The sequence below is a fragment of the Bactrocera dorsalis genome, chromosome 5 (genome assembly GCF_023373825.1).
Source record: "Bactrocera dorsalis isolate Fly_Bdor chromosome 5, ASM2337382v1, whole genome shotgun sequence".
NCBI lineage: Eukaryota > Metazoa > Arthropoda > Insecta > Diptera > Tephritidae > Bactrocera > Bactrocera dorsalis.
The window spans coordinates 851934-868320 of NC_064307.1; the positions used below are offsets into that span (position 1 = coordinate 851934).

General features: G+C 37.1%; 2 protein-coding genes and 1 pseudogene across 2 annotated transcripts in view; all 3 read left to right on the forward strand.

Moving 5' to 3' along the window:
- Positions 1-629: 629 nt before the first annotated feature.
- Positions 630-2012, forward strand: LOC105232757 (transmembrane emp24 domain-containing protein B). The gene is made up of 4 exons (XM_011214572.3): positions 630-935; positions 1021-1284; positions 1376-1543; positions 1615-2012. Exons 1-4 carry the CDS (start codon positions 708-710, stop codon positions 1669-1671), a joined length of 717 nt encoding a protein of 238 aa, XP_011212874.2. The 5' UTR covers positions 630-707; the 3' UTR covers positions 1672-2012.
- Positions 2013-3015: 1003 nt separating this feature from the next.
- LOC115066595 (uncharacterized) lies at positions 3016-5951 on the forward strand (annotated as a pseudogene).
- LOC105232756 (DNA-binding protein D-ETS-3) overlaps positions 5812-16387 on the forward strand; it is a 70338-nt gene continuing 59762 nt past the window's right edge. The window contains exons 1-3 of the mRNA XM_029552979.2: positions 5812-7445; positions 15610-15978; positions 16041-16378. Coding sequence (XP_029408839.2) covers positions 15746-15978; positions 16041-16378 — 571 coding nt within the window. The 5' untranslated portion in view covers positions 5812-7445; positions 15610-15745. The remainder of the gene's footprint in view (positions 7446-15609; positions 15979-16040; positions 16379-16387) is intronic.

The following is a 16387-nucleotide window of genomic DNA, read 5'->3' on the forward strand; positions in this document are numbered from 1 at the left end:
TATTTTGCGATTAAGAGTTAATAGTCAAATTAATTTAGTTCATTCCTTATTAATATATTAGATTTTTTATTTACGGTTAATTAATTTCTAATTAATTAGATTTTTTAATTTTAAATCAGAAATAAAAGTCAATAGTTTAATTTATGTAATTAATTTCTAATTTATTATATTTTCTATTTTTTTGATTCTCCTTAATTCGATTTTTCATTTTTAATCCAGAATTTTGCCGTTAAAATAAAAATAATTTTTAGTTCATTAATTATGTATATAAATAATTTTTGATTAGAAAATAATTAAGTAATAAGCTTTTTAAATCAAAATCGAATCCATTTAATAGTCAAAAAATAATAATCAAAGAATAATAATTTGAATTATAAGAAATTATTTTTTATACCTATGCAGGTTTCAACTAAACAAACTAAATTAATTACGCTTATTCTCCGTCCAAACATTTTAAAAATAATTTTATTGTCACAAATATAACATTCACAAAGTATTCGGTTCATTAAACAGCTGCGTTTTTGTGCTATTGGCAACCCTTATTTTTACAATAGCGTTGTAGCTGTCAAAACGACATTGCACTGATTTCAGTGATTTGTATACATAGCCTTGTTTTTGTTGTTGTTTCGTTTTGTGCTGTCATCCGTTGTTTTGACCATAGCGCTTACAGCAAGCGAATCAGAAACAGTGAAAGTCAAAACAAAAAGATGAGTTTTTTGACGTGGCACACAAGTTTATTACTATCGGCATTTATTTTAATTTGTCTCTTAACATTCACTACGTCGAATGATGAAACTACACAGGAAATCCATAAGCCATGGTATGAGAATCTGCCAGCGGTAGCCATGGACTATAAGGTGCACATTGACGCTGGTAAAGAGGATTGCTACTACCAATACGTGCAGGCGGGTGCCACATTCTACGTATCGTTCAGTGTAAGTTCGGAGTACAGCTGTTTGGCAGAAACTCCAAATATTTGAATGTGTACTAGTATTGATTTTGAAAATTCGTAATATTTAGGTTGTACGCGGCGGTGATGGTATGGCCGGCTTTGCAGTGCGCAATCCGCAGAATCAAATTGTGAAGCCTTATCAGTGGCAGGCAACTGCTGATTATACCGACCAAGTATCGCCCGGTGGTTATTATTCCGTTTGCATTGATAATCAGTTCTCACGTTTTGCCGGCAAGTTGGTTAATATTTACATCACAGTCGTGAAATATGATGCGTGGGACAAATATGCCAAAGAAATTGAAGAACTGCAACTGAATTTGCAAAATTTTACAGTAAGTAATAAAACTTATTGAACATTCTCTATGAGGCTGGGAGGATTGTTCTTTAAACAATTTTGTGTTTATTTCAAAATATTTATTTTAGGTTACTCTTGGCACTGTGGAGCGTAACATCAACGACATGTTGAACCATCAGTCCTACAGCAGAAATCGTGAAGCACGTGATTTTGCATTACTCAATGATAATAACGGTTACATTCAAACTTTCTCCATTTGCCAAATTGCCGTCATTATTGTGGCATGTTCCATACAGGTTGGTCACGTTCACAATTTTCTTAATATTAAAAGTGTTAAATTATAGAATAAAATTTAATTACTTTTTAGGTCTTTTTCGTTCGGAAACTTTTTGATGTGAAATTGTCATCGAAGTCACGAATTTAAATTTAGGTGATTTGTACTTCCAACGTCTAATTTTATTTGTTGCTACTTAAGCTACTGAGCTACGAACAAATACAAGAAATTCTTTTTAATTTTTACGTATTTTTGTAATCAAACACTACCATTTTTGCACTAAGAAATTTCCATTTTGCCACTTATTTACTTTTCGATGAAAGGAGGAATTAAAAAGACTTGATTGAAGCATTCTTTGAAATTATATACTAATGTGCTCTTTTTGACAGTTTATCACATAAATGTTCATAAATATTTTTCAGCTTAACATGTATGTAAGTGAGAATGTGTGTATTTTTATAAAATAAAAGAAGTTGTATGAAAAAGGGAAAGATATTTGTATGTTATTATCGGATATCATATTTAACATAATTTAGAAGAATTTGGACCGTCATTGACCAGATATCCATGTGTATGTACATATAGTCATGGAATGTGAAACAGCACAAAAAAAATTATTCAAATAAGTTTTTAGTTTTATCAAATAAGTGCATCGCAATAATTTTTTACGTTAGGGTGCCCACAGAGAGGACGCTCGAAGCCGAGTTGAGCGAATTTTCCGATTTACGCAACGCGTTCATTTACGCTCTATTTGGCTATCGATTTTAAAAACATTGTCCACACTATAAAGTATTAACGTTGGAAGTGCTTAAAAACAATAACACTTAAAACATTTCTAATAAATTTTCTTAATTTGGGAATGCTCCTGACTCGTGCTGGCATGGAGGCCAACCCGGAGGAATTCTTCTGCTGCGTTTGCGCCAAAAGGCTCCATCCAAACTCCACTTCGGTTAGGTGTAATACATGCAATGGATGAAGCCATCTTAATACCTGCTTAGGCCTTAAGATACATAGGGAGTGGACCACGAGTTACGTGTTCCCAAGCTGCCAACGCACTACTGCGACCTTAGCCGCTATGATTGTGTAATCTGCACTTAGTTCGTTCTCTGCGCCGCCACTCCATCTGAGTGGCCAACAGAGGGCCTCCACGGTTTACAGGAGCTCAAATAGTCAGCAGAACTCCCATTCGGATTCAACTCGTATTTTACAATTTAACTGTGACGGACTCCAGAGCAAGATCGAGGAGATAGTTGCATTCATGAGCCGGGAACGCGAATCAATAGCTACGGTCAAAGAAATCAAGCTAAACAGCCGCTCAGATCTTCTGAGCTGCACAGGTTTCAAGGTTTTACATAAAGATCGCGATCGATATGGCGGTGGAGGCTTAGCCTTTATATTGCACAACACTGTGCAATATCGGTTTTTCGATGGCGACATCGACCGCAGGGAAACTACCCTTGAACGTCAGTGTATATAGGCGATTTTAACCCGCACCACGATATTTGGCATTCCTACCTGTCATTCTGCCTGACATTGTTTACAATGAATGACGAGGCACCCACCAGAATTATGGGCAACTGTAAAATCTCGCCCGGTATTACAATTGTGAGTGGTGGTATGATAAATTGCATAACCTGGCGACCTTTGAGAACTCTCGCATCAGACTATCTGCCCATAATTATCTCGATGGAAAAACCTTCTGACTTTTTTCTGAGGTCAACCGCACTCTTCAACAAAACTGACTGGGTCAGCTTCATAAAATTTACCGAGACCACCTTTACCGCTTTATCCATTCCTATGGACGTAATCGTTGGCGAGCGCAAGGTGATCGCAACAGCTACGGCTTACTTCATTCCGGCTGAAAGAATAGCGGAACTCCGTCCTAATTTCCCAGGTGAAGCAGCTGGTTAAGCTAACAAGCGCGACACCTTACGCCATGCCGGTCCCTTTGATCCCAAAAAAAGGGATCTCAACTTGGAGATTCGCCAAATGGTAAACCAATATAAGCAGAAAAAATGGATAGAGCACTTGAAGTGCTGTGGCCTCTCCATCGGTGTGAGTAAGCTTTGGACCACTGTCAAGGCTTTGTTGAAACTCAATTCAATGGCTATGCCTCTTCGGATCCGAAGAAGTGAGCGTGCTATTTTAGCCGGAAATTTCCAGTGCATCCTTCGGTAGACAAAGCCAAACGATGATTCGCCCTGGTGGAATCAACATGCTGATGCTAAAACAGCTAGGCTCGACGGGAGTAAGCTATCTCACCAAAATTCTCAACCTGTCGTTGACCACTTTTGAAAGCAGTGTGGAAATTCCCAGGTTCTACTGAAACCTGTAAAACCCGCGAACAAAGCAGAGTCCTATCGTCCGATTACTCTCCTTTCTTCAGGAGTGAATTGACTTGAGGCCTTCCTACTCCCAATCTTCACTCACCACCTGAGCCTGAACCACCAGCATGGCTTCCGAAAAGTGCACAGTACCACCACAGCACTTAGCGTCACAAACGCCCAGGTAGTCCTTCACGAGAAACCACCTTGCTAGAGAATGATCCTCGTGGCGTTGGACTTGTCAACTGCCTTTAACACAGCCAATCACGCAACGGTACTTCAGGACATCGATTTTTCTATCAAGTAACCATCGTCGATCCAACACCGGGATGCCCTTAGTTATCTCACATAGAACTTCTTTAATTGTTATTGTTTTAGTGTTTCAATTTTTTTTACTCGTATTTATATTTATAAAATTTTGTTATTTTTTAATTAGTTATTATTTGAGTTTATAATTTTAGAAAGGAAAAACTGCTCCCTATACTAGAGTAAATCACACCACTGTAGGCTTGGGGTCGTAGATAATAAAATTTAAAGTTACAATTAAGTACAGTGCGTTTTAAAACTGTTGTGAATAGTAATGAGATTATTTTATAATATATTATTGTCTTAAAAATCTTGGTTAGTTGTTATACATATGTATGTATGTACATACATATATCTTTAAATAAAACCTTAAAAAATGCATTATAATTTTTATATATACAAATTAAATGTAAATTAAAAATAAATAAGTCGATGAAGTTTAGCAAATTCACTCATAATCATTTTGATGTATTAACAATTACATGACAATTATCGCTGACACTGTAGAGCTTAAAATAATTACTGCAGAGCCATTGCTTCCAGCTTCAACCCCCAAAGATGGACGCGGGAGCATGCTGCGCGTAAAGTGCGTAAACTCCGCCCACCACGAAGAGATAAAACCCCAAATAGTCGCTATGAGCTGCATGCGTGAACGAGTGTGTGCGTGTTCGTGTACGTGTGGTGGCGCTGTTGCTCATCTGCTCGTTGGCTAGCAAGCGCATTTTGTTTGCTTATCAGCTTTGGGCGGCGCATGCGCCGCATGAACATTTAAACTAACCACATATTTTATGATATGTCTGTATATATGTATGTTTCTTTGCGTATGGGTACATGTGTGTATGTATGGGTAAGTGTAAATGTTAGAGCATGCACGTTCCACCATTCGGGAAAGATATCTAGGTGGAGGGTTAACATCCGTCGCATCCTTGCAAGGATAAAATATCAACAACAACAGCAACAAAGTATTGTTACAAAACCTAGTAGGAATAGCAGCAACAACTGTGGTTTCTGGTTGCGATTATCTGGCTGGTAAGACTGTCTGTACCAGCAGCTGCAGCAACGAAGATGACAATAACAGAGACGACACAGGCGAGCGCAGCGAGAAATGTAGGAGGAGTGTGCAAACCGCAAATGCCAGGACGAAGGCACACAGTACACAAGTGCTAGTCTGTGTGTTGGTGTAGCAAGTGAGACGCCATCTTAAAACGAAATGGATGATCTACTAGATGTAAGTATGCATATAAATATACATATATACATACATATGTATGTAGCAGTATTACTTACATATTCACGACATTCATATATTATATATACATACATACATGCATGTAAACAGAAACGCTGTGTGAACCGCCTGGTTCGGCCAGCTTGGCTTTGTTCTGCAGGATGCATGGTAGAAGTTGCAACAACAGCAAGCACGCTAACAACTTTAGATAAGCGTTTTGAGCGAAAACACGCACACATAAAATATATTTAATATCATTTGAGAGTTAACTGCAGCAATAACAAAAGTAAAAGTATACAAATTGCGGCCGCCGCGTCAAAAAAGAGCTGCGCAACCGCCGCTGCGGCCATAATAATGTAAATTACGTTATTTTGCGGTTAAATCTCGCCGCCCTTATGTGCGTGGCGCTTGCTGCAGCACAACAACCACTGAAGGAGTGGAAAACAGTAGGAGTTGCAGAAACAACAGCCACCCGAGTCACCGCCGCCGCCATCGCCGACGAAGCTGCAACCGCAGATGCAGCGACCACAAATCCTAACGGCGCTCCATATACTTCCCGCAATATAATATAAAGAAATTACAAACCACATATAAAAATCACTAAGTACATGTATCCTCCGATGCGAGTATGTGTGTGTGCGGGTGTGCGGCAGAGTGTTGCGCGCTCAACGCTGCTCATCAGGACGAGTTAGAGCAAATAAATAACTAATAGTGCATGGCAGTCGCATAGCGTTGCACGAACGGACAGTGCGCCAGTTAGTCAGTGACCGTTAGGCGGGTAGTTCAAAACAAATAATAGCAAATTTCCACACAAACACACACACACACATAAACACAATCGTTGACAACTATCAAACGCGCACACAAACGCCAAGTGAATGCCAATGTATTTTCAAGCACGCACACAGATACTGGATGCCCAAGTTAACGGGAAAATGGTGTTGTGGCAATAATGTGAGTGCTGCAAATAATAAATAACTGTTATAAGAAAAGAGCGAAGAAGTTGTTGAGCCGTTCATATGTCAATGCGGACGGTAGGTGGATGCTCTTAAATCAAATTTGGCGGCTAGACTATATTTTGGCATTTGTCGCGATTGGCGGCGTGAAGCAAATCTAATTAATCGAAGAAAAAAGCTGGTGCTTAAATTGTGGCGTATAAATATTTAGTGAAAACAACATTTTAAAATACCGTCGCTTGGCTCTTGCTCTCACACATTCGAACTCGTTTGAGTGACTTTTCTGATTTGCTATTAATTTCACGTTCCTTGTCATAATTCAATTTCGGTTTTCTCCAGACGACGCTGTCCGATTTCGTATGCGATAATGCATGTGCTTACATAGCCATAATGTGGTTGTATGTGTCTGCATGAAAAAATGTGGTATTTACGGGAATAATTGATTTTGAACGCTAAACTATAACAACAAAATAAAAATGCTGCAACTGCATTTTTTGATAAAAATTCGTGAATTGTGCCAACATATTAATTGTTTGTAAAATAATAAAAAAATACACTGTGCAACCAAATGTAGTAAATAGTAAAGAATTTAGATTTCCGTGCAAATAAAACTTTGCCGGCCTTGGCTTGCATTGCTGACAAATTCTCACTTCCGCTTTACAAAGCGTGTCATTTGGAAAATGGCGACGGCAAGCAAATTGTCGGGTTACGTATACGCGCTGGTGAACGACTCTGCACAATTGATTCTACATTTATATGCAATCTAAATGCGATTTGATTAGAAAAATGTCAAAACTATTTAAGTAAATCGTTGATAGTGCATTTAGATACCAAAATATTTACAAAAGTTGAAAACATAACAAAAATGTCCAAGAATATTTTTGAAAAAAAAAAATTCCAATGAAAAATAAAAAAATAATAATATTTGTGTAAAATATTTAATAACTCTTAATAATATGTACTTGTATAGTTAAAACTATAAAGAATTTAAATGTGCGTAGAACTTGAAAATTTTTTAATTTTATAGAAAAGGAGAAAACTTTTAGTAGAAAACCACAGAGGCAACGTGTTTCTTTGTTAAATCGTTTCAGTAAATCACATCAATATTAGGTAAAGTATAAAAATCATTTTAAGAATTACATAAAAAGTAAAGTAATAAAAAGTTTTAAAACATTATATCGTGAACAGGGTATCTTAAGCTTGCTACGAAACGTCGAAGACCCTATAAAGTGTACATATAACTGATTAGCATGATGAGTTGCGCCGATTTAGCCATGTCCGCCTCTAATATTTTGTACACGTTCTTTGTGAAGGGTATTCTAGCCTTGGTGCAACCTAAGTTAACGTTGTTTCCTGTTTTAATACAAATATGTTTCAAAAACAAATTTTTCAAGTTTTTTTTAAATGTTTCGAAATCATTTCTCGACTTCTAATTCGTATTGAGAAATCTATTTGTTCTGAGAGAATGAGAAATACTTTTAGAAAAAATTGAGACAAGTGAGCTCCCTTGTCGTTATGGATGTTTATTTATATTAACTGTTTTTTTAATTGACAATGTTCTCAGATAAGATTATCGAATTGGTTTGCCTTTATTAACTTTGGGTGTGTCTGTTCAATGAGTACCTATGCCGTATGACTAAAAAATTACCTGACGCCAAATGCTAAAGAGTTGTTAGGCAGACGATAAGGTGGAATCATTTCCACACACCTGACAGTCTAACTTTTACGAGACCAAGCTTAGATTATTTTTACCCTCATTCTTTTAGCTCTACCATTCAACGAAAAAACTTAAAAATCGAAATCATTCGCTTTAGCTCATCACTGATTAAATTTTTACCTTCCATCGAGGAATGAAGATTGATTACACGTTCAATTTTGATAAACTTTTAAATAATTAATAAATAGAGGAACAAGGTTCTCGAATTGTGAAGAGATAGTGTTGAGATTTAGAATTTGAAATAAGGATGGGTTTTTTAAGTTTAATCGGGCGAATTTTTAGCTGTCGACTGGTTTTCTTTGATGTAGGTTACAAATTGGTTAGTTCTGAAGGGTGGCAAATACCTGTCGTATTCGGAGATAGGAAAGCAAAAGAAATAAATATTCCACAAATATGATAACATAAGAATTAGCATGGTTACGTTGATAAAAATAACTAATATAACTTTTGAACTTAACCTTGCGACTCTTGCATTTAAAGTATGTATATTCTTTCAAATCGTGTTCATGAACGCTGACTAATAGCATCGAAAATTGTTTTATATTAATTCAGAAAAGTAGTGCTCATAACCGAGAATATTTTGATAACATATAAGCTAAGGGCAAAGCTTTCTAAAAATGAAATAAAATACATAGTACTAGAAGAGAAAAATACTGATAACAGAGAGTGTGTTATGGTCTTTGCAAGTTGCTTCAACTGTGCTAGTTCGCCAATATTTACATGATTATATCCGCAAATTTTTTCGAGTCAGCGCTTTTTTACTTTTGTACGCTTAAAAGGGTTTAAACGTAAACGTCGGGGACCTTATGAAGTATATACTTAAACGATCAGAATGAAGTAATTGATTTAACCATGTTCGTCAGCCTGCCTATAAATACGCCAATTGGGGTCTCAGATTTTAAGAAACCGATCTGTTAATTTTCTCACGTCCTGTCCTCCCAGTCGGAATCGCCGATATTTGACGAATATCTTTTTTTGACAAGTTATCTTTAAAAAAATCGGTATAGAATAGCAATCTGTTGCAATCTCCGAATAAACATTGCACCACTGTAGCATATAGCTGCCATAAAAACTGACCGATCAAAGTCAATATATGTAAATTTATTTTCCTTTATTAAGTAACATTTTTGATGAGAATCGTTGGCTGATAACGCTTTTTGTATTTAGTTAACACTTCTTCTTGTTATTAATAAAGTGCGGCAGGTACAAAAGTGGATTGATCATTACTTAAATTCGAAAGGATTTAAAAAACGAAAGGGCTTTGGAAGAACGTAAAAATAATTAAAACGGTTTGGAAATATCGTTCATGTAAATTGGGACATGTGAAAACTTTACGCGAAGTGGATATGGATCGTTTCTTTGCAACCATCAAATTTTTCTATTGATAAAGTAAGCATTGCATTGGTTTTAAGGAGGGTATATTCTGAAGCCTCAGTAAACAATTTCTTGCATTTCTGCACTTAAAATTTCAATCTAGAAAATCTTCGTAGATATTAATTAATTCCAGTTGACGGACGCTAGTTGCAAAGGCGAAGTTGAATTTAAAACTAATATGTGTTTACTTGAACCCTATAAATTAAACTATCTGCAGCAGAAAAAGTAATCTTAGAGAAAAGAAAAAACTTTCAATGTCTTAAATTTTATAAATTAAAGCATACGGCAATTTAGGGAAAGTAGTTAACTAAATTATAATATTGAATCCTTTTTCCTAAATAAGTTTCAATAACTTGAAAATTGTAATTCCATCATCAATATTTCACAAAATTATATGGATACTCTCTACAGAATAACCTCTTGAAAATTAATCATATAATTTACAGTAATTTGATATGAATACAAAAAATCTCGTAATTTGTTTATGCTACCACCCACTTCTTGGCTCTTTGGCATACGACCTCTTTTTAAGTGTCATAAAACTGAGATTACAAACCATTAAGGCGCTGCCACCGAAGCGTCGTTGTTAATTAAAAATAAAGTGCACTGATTAAATAGATGCTGCTACCGAGGGTTGTAAGGTTGTGCGCTGGCTGAAGTACGAATTGTAGGTTGGTCTTTCGAATGCCGAGGAGTTGCCGAAAAAAGTGATAATGATGTTGAAACATATTTTTTGCATTTATCGGGCCGCAACAATCACACCGTCAACCACCGTCTTAGCAACCGCCCAAGCAGCCAGTGCCGGTGCCTTGGTTCGCCGACATCTCGTTACGCAACACGCGCTAAGCCATCCGCCAGCAGCTTCCGGTGCGAACGGCGATAGCAGCCGAACACATTAGCTGCCGTATGACCGTTTTGCAGCGGCGGTATCGACTACCCCTCATCCTCTCAAAACGCTTTCAATGCTTGCTGGTATTGGCTGATGATATATGCTCGTTTTAACTTTCCTTCGCGCACATACTCACAAATAAGAGGGAGGGGTGGCGTATGTGGGATGGCAAAGGCGTGTGTTGGCCGTTTATTATAATGTCAAATACTTCATTTTGCATAGAAAGTTGGTTGTTTTACTGTTTGTTGGTAAATATCATATTTTTGTTGTTATTGCGTTATAAAGTTGTTATCGATAGGTTTATTGAAATTTGTGTTATCAGTGGAGCTTTAGTGTTTGAGTAGTCTATAAAATGTGTCATATTTCCAACTCATGGTATTCTCTATATTTTTTCATAAAAAAATGGAGTAAGGCTCTTTAATAGCTTTATGATGGGAATATAGAAAAGGTATCAACGATATTTTATAATCGATAACGAATCTTGAGAGAGCAGAAATAGAAGAATTTCAGTGGGCCGACAACATTTTATATTCAAATAGAATTTAGACATAACAATGTTATTATCGAGAAAGGTACAAGTATACCGTAATATTATTTTACAGTTTGGTTAAGCTTTTACATTTAATTTTGAAAGACAAAATTTACCAGGTCGATGCATTTTCCATTATAACGTGTGATCAAATTTGACCTGGACTGGTTTTAAACTGAACGCGAATCGAATAGGCAAAATTTTTTACCTGGGTTGGTTCAATTTGCTTTCTGGGTTCGTGCGAAGTTTGATCTCTATGTGCCAATTAGTGTGTGTTTGGCAACTGTTTGTCTACGACACGAAAAATGTGTTTAGCGATTTTTACCAAAAGTAGTTGAACAACGAGTTTGCTTTAAATTTGTTGTTTCCTATTGAACAAATGCTACGGATTCGTTGGAAATGTTGCATTGATATTTTGGAGACTCTACTTCATCCCCAATACAAATATTGGAATTACACAAAGCATTCAATGAAAGCCTCGAAGTAATCGAATGCTTGCCTCATGTGAGTCGTCCTTCCACCTCAAGTCATGGCAAAAACACCGAAAAAAATCAAGGATACAGTGCTCGGAAATCGTCGTGTTGGCATCAGAGAGCAAGCATAGATCTGAACATCTTCCCAATGACTTTTGGTGTATGAAGTCTATGTTAGACTCTACCAAAAGAGCAGAATCTTGCACAAAAACTACGTCCAGTAGAGGTCGCAAAGATAAGCTTCACAACATAGCAGAGGGCCTTAGATTCATTAAACGCTCTCTTACTAGTGATGACTTTGGTTTTACGAATAAGGTTTGTATTTGTTAGAAAAGAGTCTGCTTTGTAGGCGATTGTATAGATTGGAATTAAAATATCTGTAAATGTCGTTACCCTATTCAAATAAGACATCGTTTTTATGACAAGCACTCCAGTCCACAAAATCGGGTATACTTGTATGGTCTACAAAATATGCAGATAGTCATTCTTCCCCATTATTGCATAGAATTTTACAGAGGCACTACATGAAGTGAATTATAAAAATTTTTTCGAATTTTCGGTCTTTATTTGTTTTTTATTATAAAAAATCGAAATGTTGAAATTTTTGATTGACAAAAGCATTTACACCCTGTCAAGAAAGTATCTGGAATTCTTCATTTCCCTCTCTTATCTCCCGCTTATATGGAAGACAGGTAATTTTTTTTCCTAGGTTGGTACAACTATTCTTAATTATGATGTCAAAAATAAGCGCGATCTGTCAATCAGTGTGTTTACAGCAGCTGTTTATGTCAGTCGACCTCAGTAGTGTTTGTCGAATTTTAAAATTTAAATCAACGTATTTGTGTTAAATTTTGGCCAAACACTCAACAAATATCATTGAGCAAGCACCGTATTCACTTTTGCCTTTCTCCACACTGAAATATCCACTTCGGGGAACACGCTTCGACTCAATTGAAGACATCAAAACAAATTCGACGCGAGAGCTGAGGGCCATCCCGGAAAGTGCCTATAACAAAATGTTTTGACGATTGGAAGAAGCGCATGTGCATCGCTTCAAATGGATGTTACTGTGAAGGCTATAAAATAAAATTGGATGATGATTCAAAAATTATATTTATGAATTCCCGATACTATCTTGTGTACATGTGCTGAGTGTTACCTACAAATTTCAAGTCATTCGATCAAATCGTTTCTGAGATGCGATGGAGGAAACTTAAAAAACATTGTGTTTTGAACCGAACAGCTCCTTCTTCTAACTACTGTGTCTTTAAAAAGACTTGAAATTTTTAAAAATTACTTTACTACAGTAAAAGCAATTGGTCAATTATAAAAATATCGATTTTTTGAGCCCGTCACAGTGAATGAACGCTTAAGGGCGCTCGAAATCTACACGTACTTTATTTTTCCGAAAGGGTCGGGATGGTAAGGATTTTACACATCGGACTGCTATTAGAAATTCAATGGAAAAAATCTGTAAATCTTGAAGCCTTCGATTTACTCAATTTCATTAAGATCAAGCTAAAGCTATATTTTTATTTAAATACAAACACATACTTTTGGAATATTTTACACAGACCCTTATTAGCCAATTTTGAGAATAATGACTTTGCTCACACATTTGGTTGGTGTATAAATTTTGGAGGCATAAATCAAACTACTACCAACATCCGATGATATCTCGAGGACAAGCAAATTTGAATATGAACAACAACAAAACATTGTAACAACAAACACATGGACAGACCCAAAACGCCTACTGGTAAATACGAGTGTACAAATACCATAATTTGTTTGCGAAATCTATGCACATAGGGAAGTCAAAACAGTAAGCCCTTCATGAAAAGCACACAGCGGATACAAGATACCCGTTGAACGCATTGAATCTGCTTTTGTCTCGCACTCGAGTAACATGTGAGGTTATGTGAGTGTGCAAAGCCATTCAGAGCACCAGTTTTCCCATTGCAATTTGCGAGAGGTGCAATAGAGGTGGGCGGTGGGTGACTTCGCTTACCAGCTGAAATAGAAATTTACGCTCAAATAGTTGCGCACGAAATATGAGGCACACAAACGTACTCCTGTACATAAATATGTGAATATCCAAAGACCGTCATGCCCATTGTAAATAACTATCTATTGCAGTATTGTGTAAATTTAAATGGAATAATGTTGCTGTGCCACTTTGCAAATGTTATGTTTGTGCGTTTGTTTGCAAGGTGTATTTTCGTATATATACGAGTATCTATCTGGTTCTACAGTAAAGTGGACCCACCTCACAAACAGGATAAAGCATTCACCTACGCATTATAGTTATGCCGTAAATTCGGCGAGCCCATAAATTATACGCATAATTTATGCAGCAATAACAATAACAATGCTGAATGTATAACAACAATGGTGGCGAAGAAACAAATAATTATTTTAGTGCAGCATGACAGCTGACAGTTAACGAAAATATGAGCCGTGAATGGTTACGACGTGCGTTGTGGAGCAGGTATTACTGCACGTACTGTATAGGAGAGATCAAACGTAGCCTGCAAGAAATAGCATTGCTTTAAAAATTTAAACTCTAATATTTCATATTACATTTGTAAAGTATTTTCATTGCGTTAGTAGCCAATTTAAGGAGAGCAGTTCCAGATAATGGTTATTTGGCCCTGAAGAATGCTTATGCAATTTTTGTTAATTTTGTTGGATGTTCTTCGACACAAATCGAGTTTTAAGCCAGATGAAATTTAGGAAAAGCCGTTTATTATTTTTCTCAGTTATTATAACTATTCTTCTTCTAAATTGACGTAGACACCGCTTACGCGATTACAGCCGAGTTAACAACCCCGCGCCAGTCGTTCTTTTCGCTACGTGGCGCCAATTGGATATTCCAAGCGAAGCCAGTTCCTTCTCCACTTGGTCCTTCCAACGGAACTTATATATATACTATTCTAAAGCTCATAATTTTCCAGTCGTCCTTTTTGCTATGGTGGCCACTGTAGTTACTCAAAACTCATTGTGAACTTTCTTCAGTGGGTATTAGCATTTTCCTGGTGTTTAAAATAGGAGTTTTACCTGATTTTTTCTAAATAAATTTTAAAATGGCGTCACAAGCTCGCTACTTATAAGTTTTCCTGCCAGCCTTTTATATATTTGTATATCTCCTATATGTAATAATGCCGCTATTTATACCCATGTATATCTCTTTAGTGGGAAACCTATTTATCTCTGCTAGATTTAATAGCTGCTACATAATTATATGCAAATATACCTTGGCCTTATTTACTACGGGGGAGTATAGCATGAAAATGACTGTTAATTATATCTGCAAAGGTACACGCAGTTATGAATAGTGGCATACAGTTATGCATTTAAATGTGCAAATGTATGGGTAAGCGTATCTACTACATACACACGGCTGCCATTTATCAAATACGAGCACATTTGTAATTTATCTATGCATTTATTCTCGCAGAATTGCAATACAGTGCAAGCGCTGGCAATTAAAGTTGCAATTTAAATTTCGCAATAATTGCAGTCATAATTTGAATTTCAGACAATTACGTATGAAAATTTATTCTTGAGAAATGTTTCATATTATTTTTGTTGAGCCTGAAGCTCTTTCTACATATAAAGGAAATCGTTTTGTTTTACCTCGCTAGTAAAAAATAAAATTAATTCTTCGCTAACAATTTAAGTGCTCCCATGACGTTTGAATGTGTGATGAGGTGAGCACTCTACTATGAAAGTTATAAACTGGTATTTAATCGGGTTCTTAAATGAAAAAACTTCGAGTAAATGTTTGTTGATAGTAAATTTATACGGGGGTGACGAAATTCAAAAAAAGTGAGTGGGATCATATTAAAACTGACTTAAACAGGAAATTTTCCATGGATCAATTGATAATTTTTTCGAAATTCTTAGTTCTCTATTCTGAATTCTATCTTTCAAACAAGAGAACGGTGGATAAATTTACATTACTTGTTTTCACAAAAAAAAATGTTTACTCTGGTTGCAACAAAGCTATAATAACCTTCACAAATGAAGATGTTTTCAACACAAGGAATCTATTTTTATCGATCAGTTTTATGTCAGCTATATCCTACAATATGCCGATATCGGCGGTTCTGACAAATGAGCAGCTTCTAAACTTGCTTAGGGTATGCAGCAATGTAATTCAGGAAAAATATTTTTGTCAACCCTTAACCAGCTGTTATCTGTATCAGGTCTCTCCCTCCAACTATTTGTCTGTTCTCAAATCCATATATCACCACAACAGCTGATGCTACTTTCTCTCTATTACCTAGACTCAAGTGGACAACAGGTGTTCCGCCACCAACTCTGCATAACCCGCACCAACAGCGGCTCGACCACGTCAACAACTTGCAGCAACATTGTCAGTACGCGCGGCAATTAGCAAACGAGCATATATACGACACAGTCATGTATGAGAATTCCTGTTCATATCAAACCGCGCTCGATCTAAAGCGCGTCTCGCCGCCGACACTGGCGCAGGTGAAGACCGAAGACTGCTTGACGCTCGGCCAGTGCTCACCCGATTGGTCCACATATCGCTTCCATCAGTCCACGTTCGAGCAGCTGAAGCAAAGCGTTGAGAAAGCGAAGGCGGCATTGCAAGATCGTAGCAGCTTCTTCGGCGCTTCCAGTGCGTTTAGGTGAGAGACATAAAATAATAACAAAAACACAACATTACAAAATTTTTACCGTTAATATTTAGTGACATTTATTCAACGCAACGGCTCAGCGATACGCTTGGCGACACTTTGCCCAATGTGCAACCGACAAATGGCAGCAATTGCATCGGCATTGTGCACAACAGCGGCGGCATTAGTGGCAATTCGGTGGCGAGCGCGCCGAGTTTAGTGCTGAACGGCAATTGCATCACCACCGTCTCATCGGCCACCACGGGCCAACGCTATCGCTTAGATAACCTACAACCGGTGACCGGTTGTTCACCCGTCTCACAGCACGGCGTCATCAGCGCGAACAGTGCACCGCCACCGCTGACCCCCGGCGCACACGAAGCGGTCGGCGCGGTGGAGAGCAAGTCGAGAGGTAAGTGGC

Bases quoted from the DNA above. Each gene is read 5' to 3' on its own strand.
- LOC105232757 (XM_011214572.3), top strand. From the start codon at position 708: ATGAGTTTTTTGACGTGGCACACAAGTTTATTACTATCGGCATTTATT. The intron at 936-1,020 runs GTAAGTTCGGAG...CGTAATATTTAG, and splicing joins CATTCTACGTATCGTTCAGT to GTTGTACGCGGCGGTGATGG. The intron at 1,285-1,375 runs GTAAGTAATAAA...TATTTATTTTAG, and splicing joins TGAATTTGCAAAATTTTACA to GTTACTCTTGGCACTGTGGA.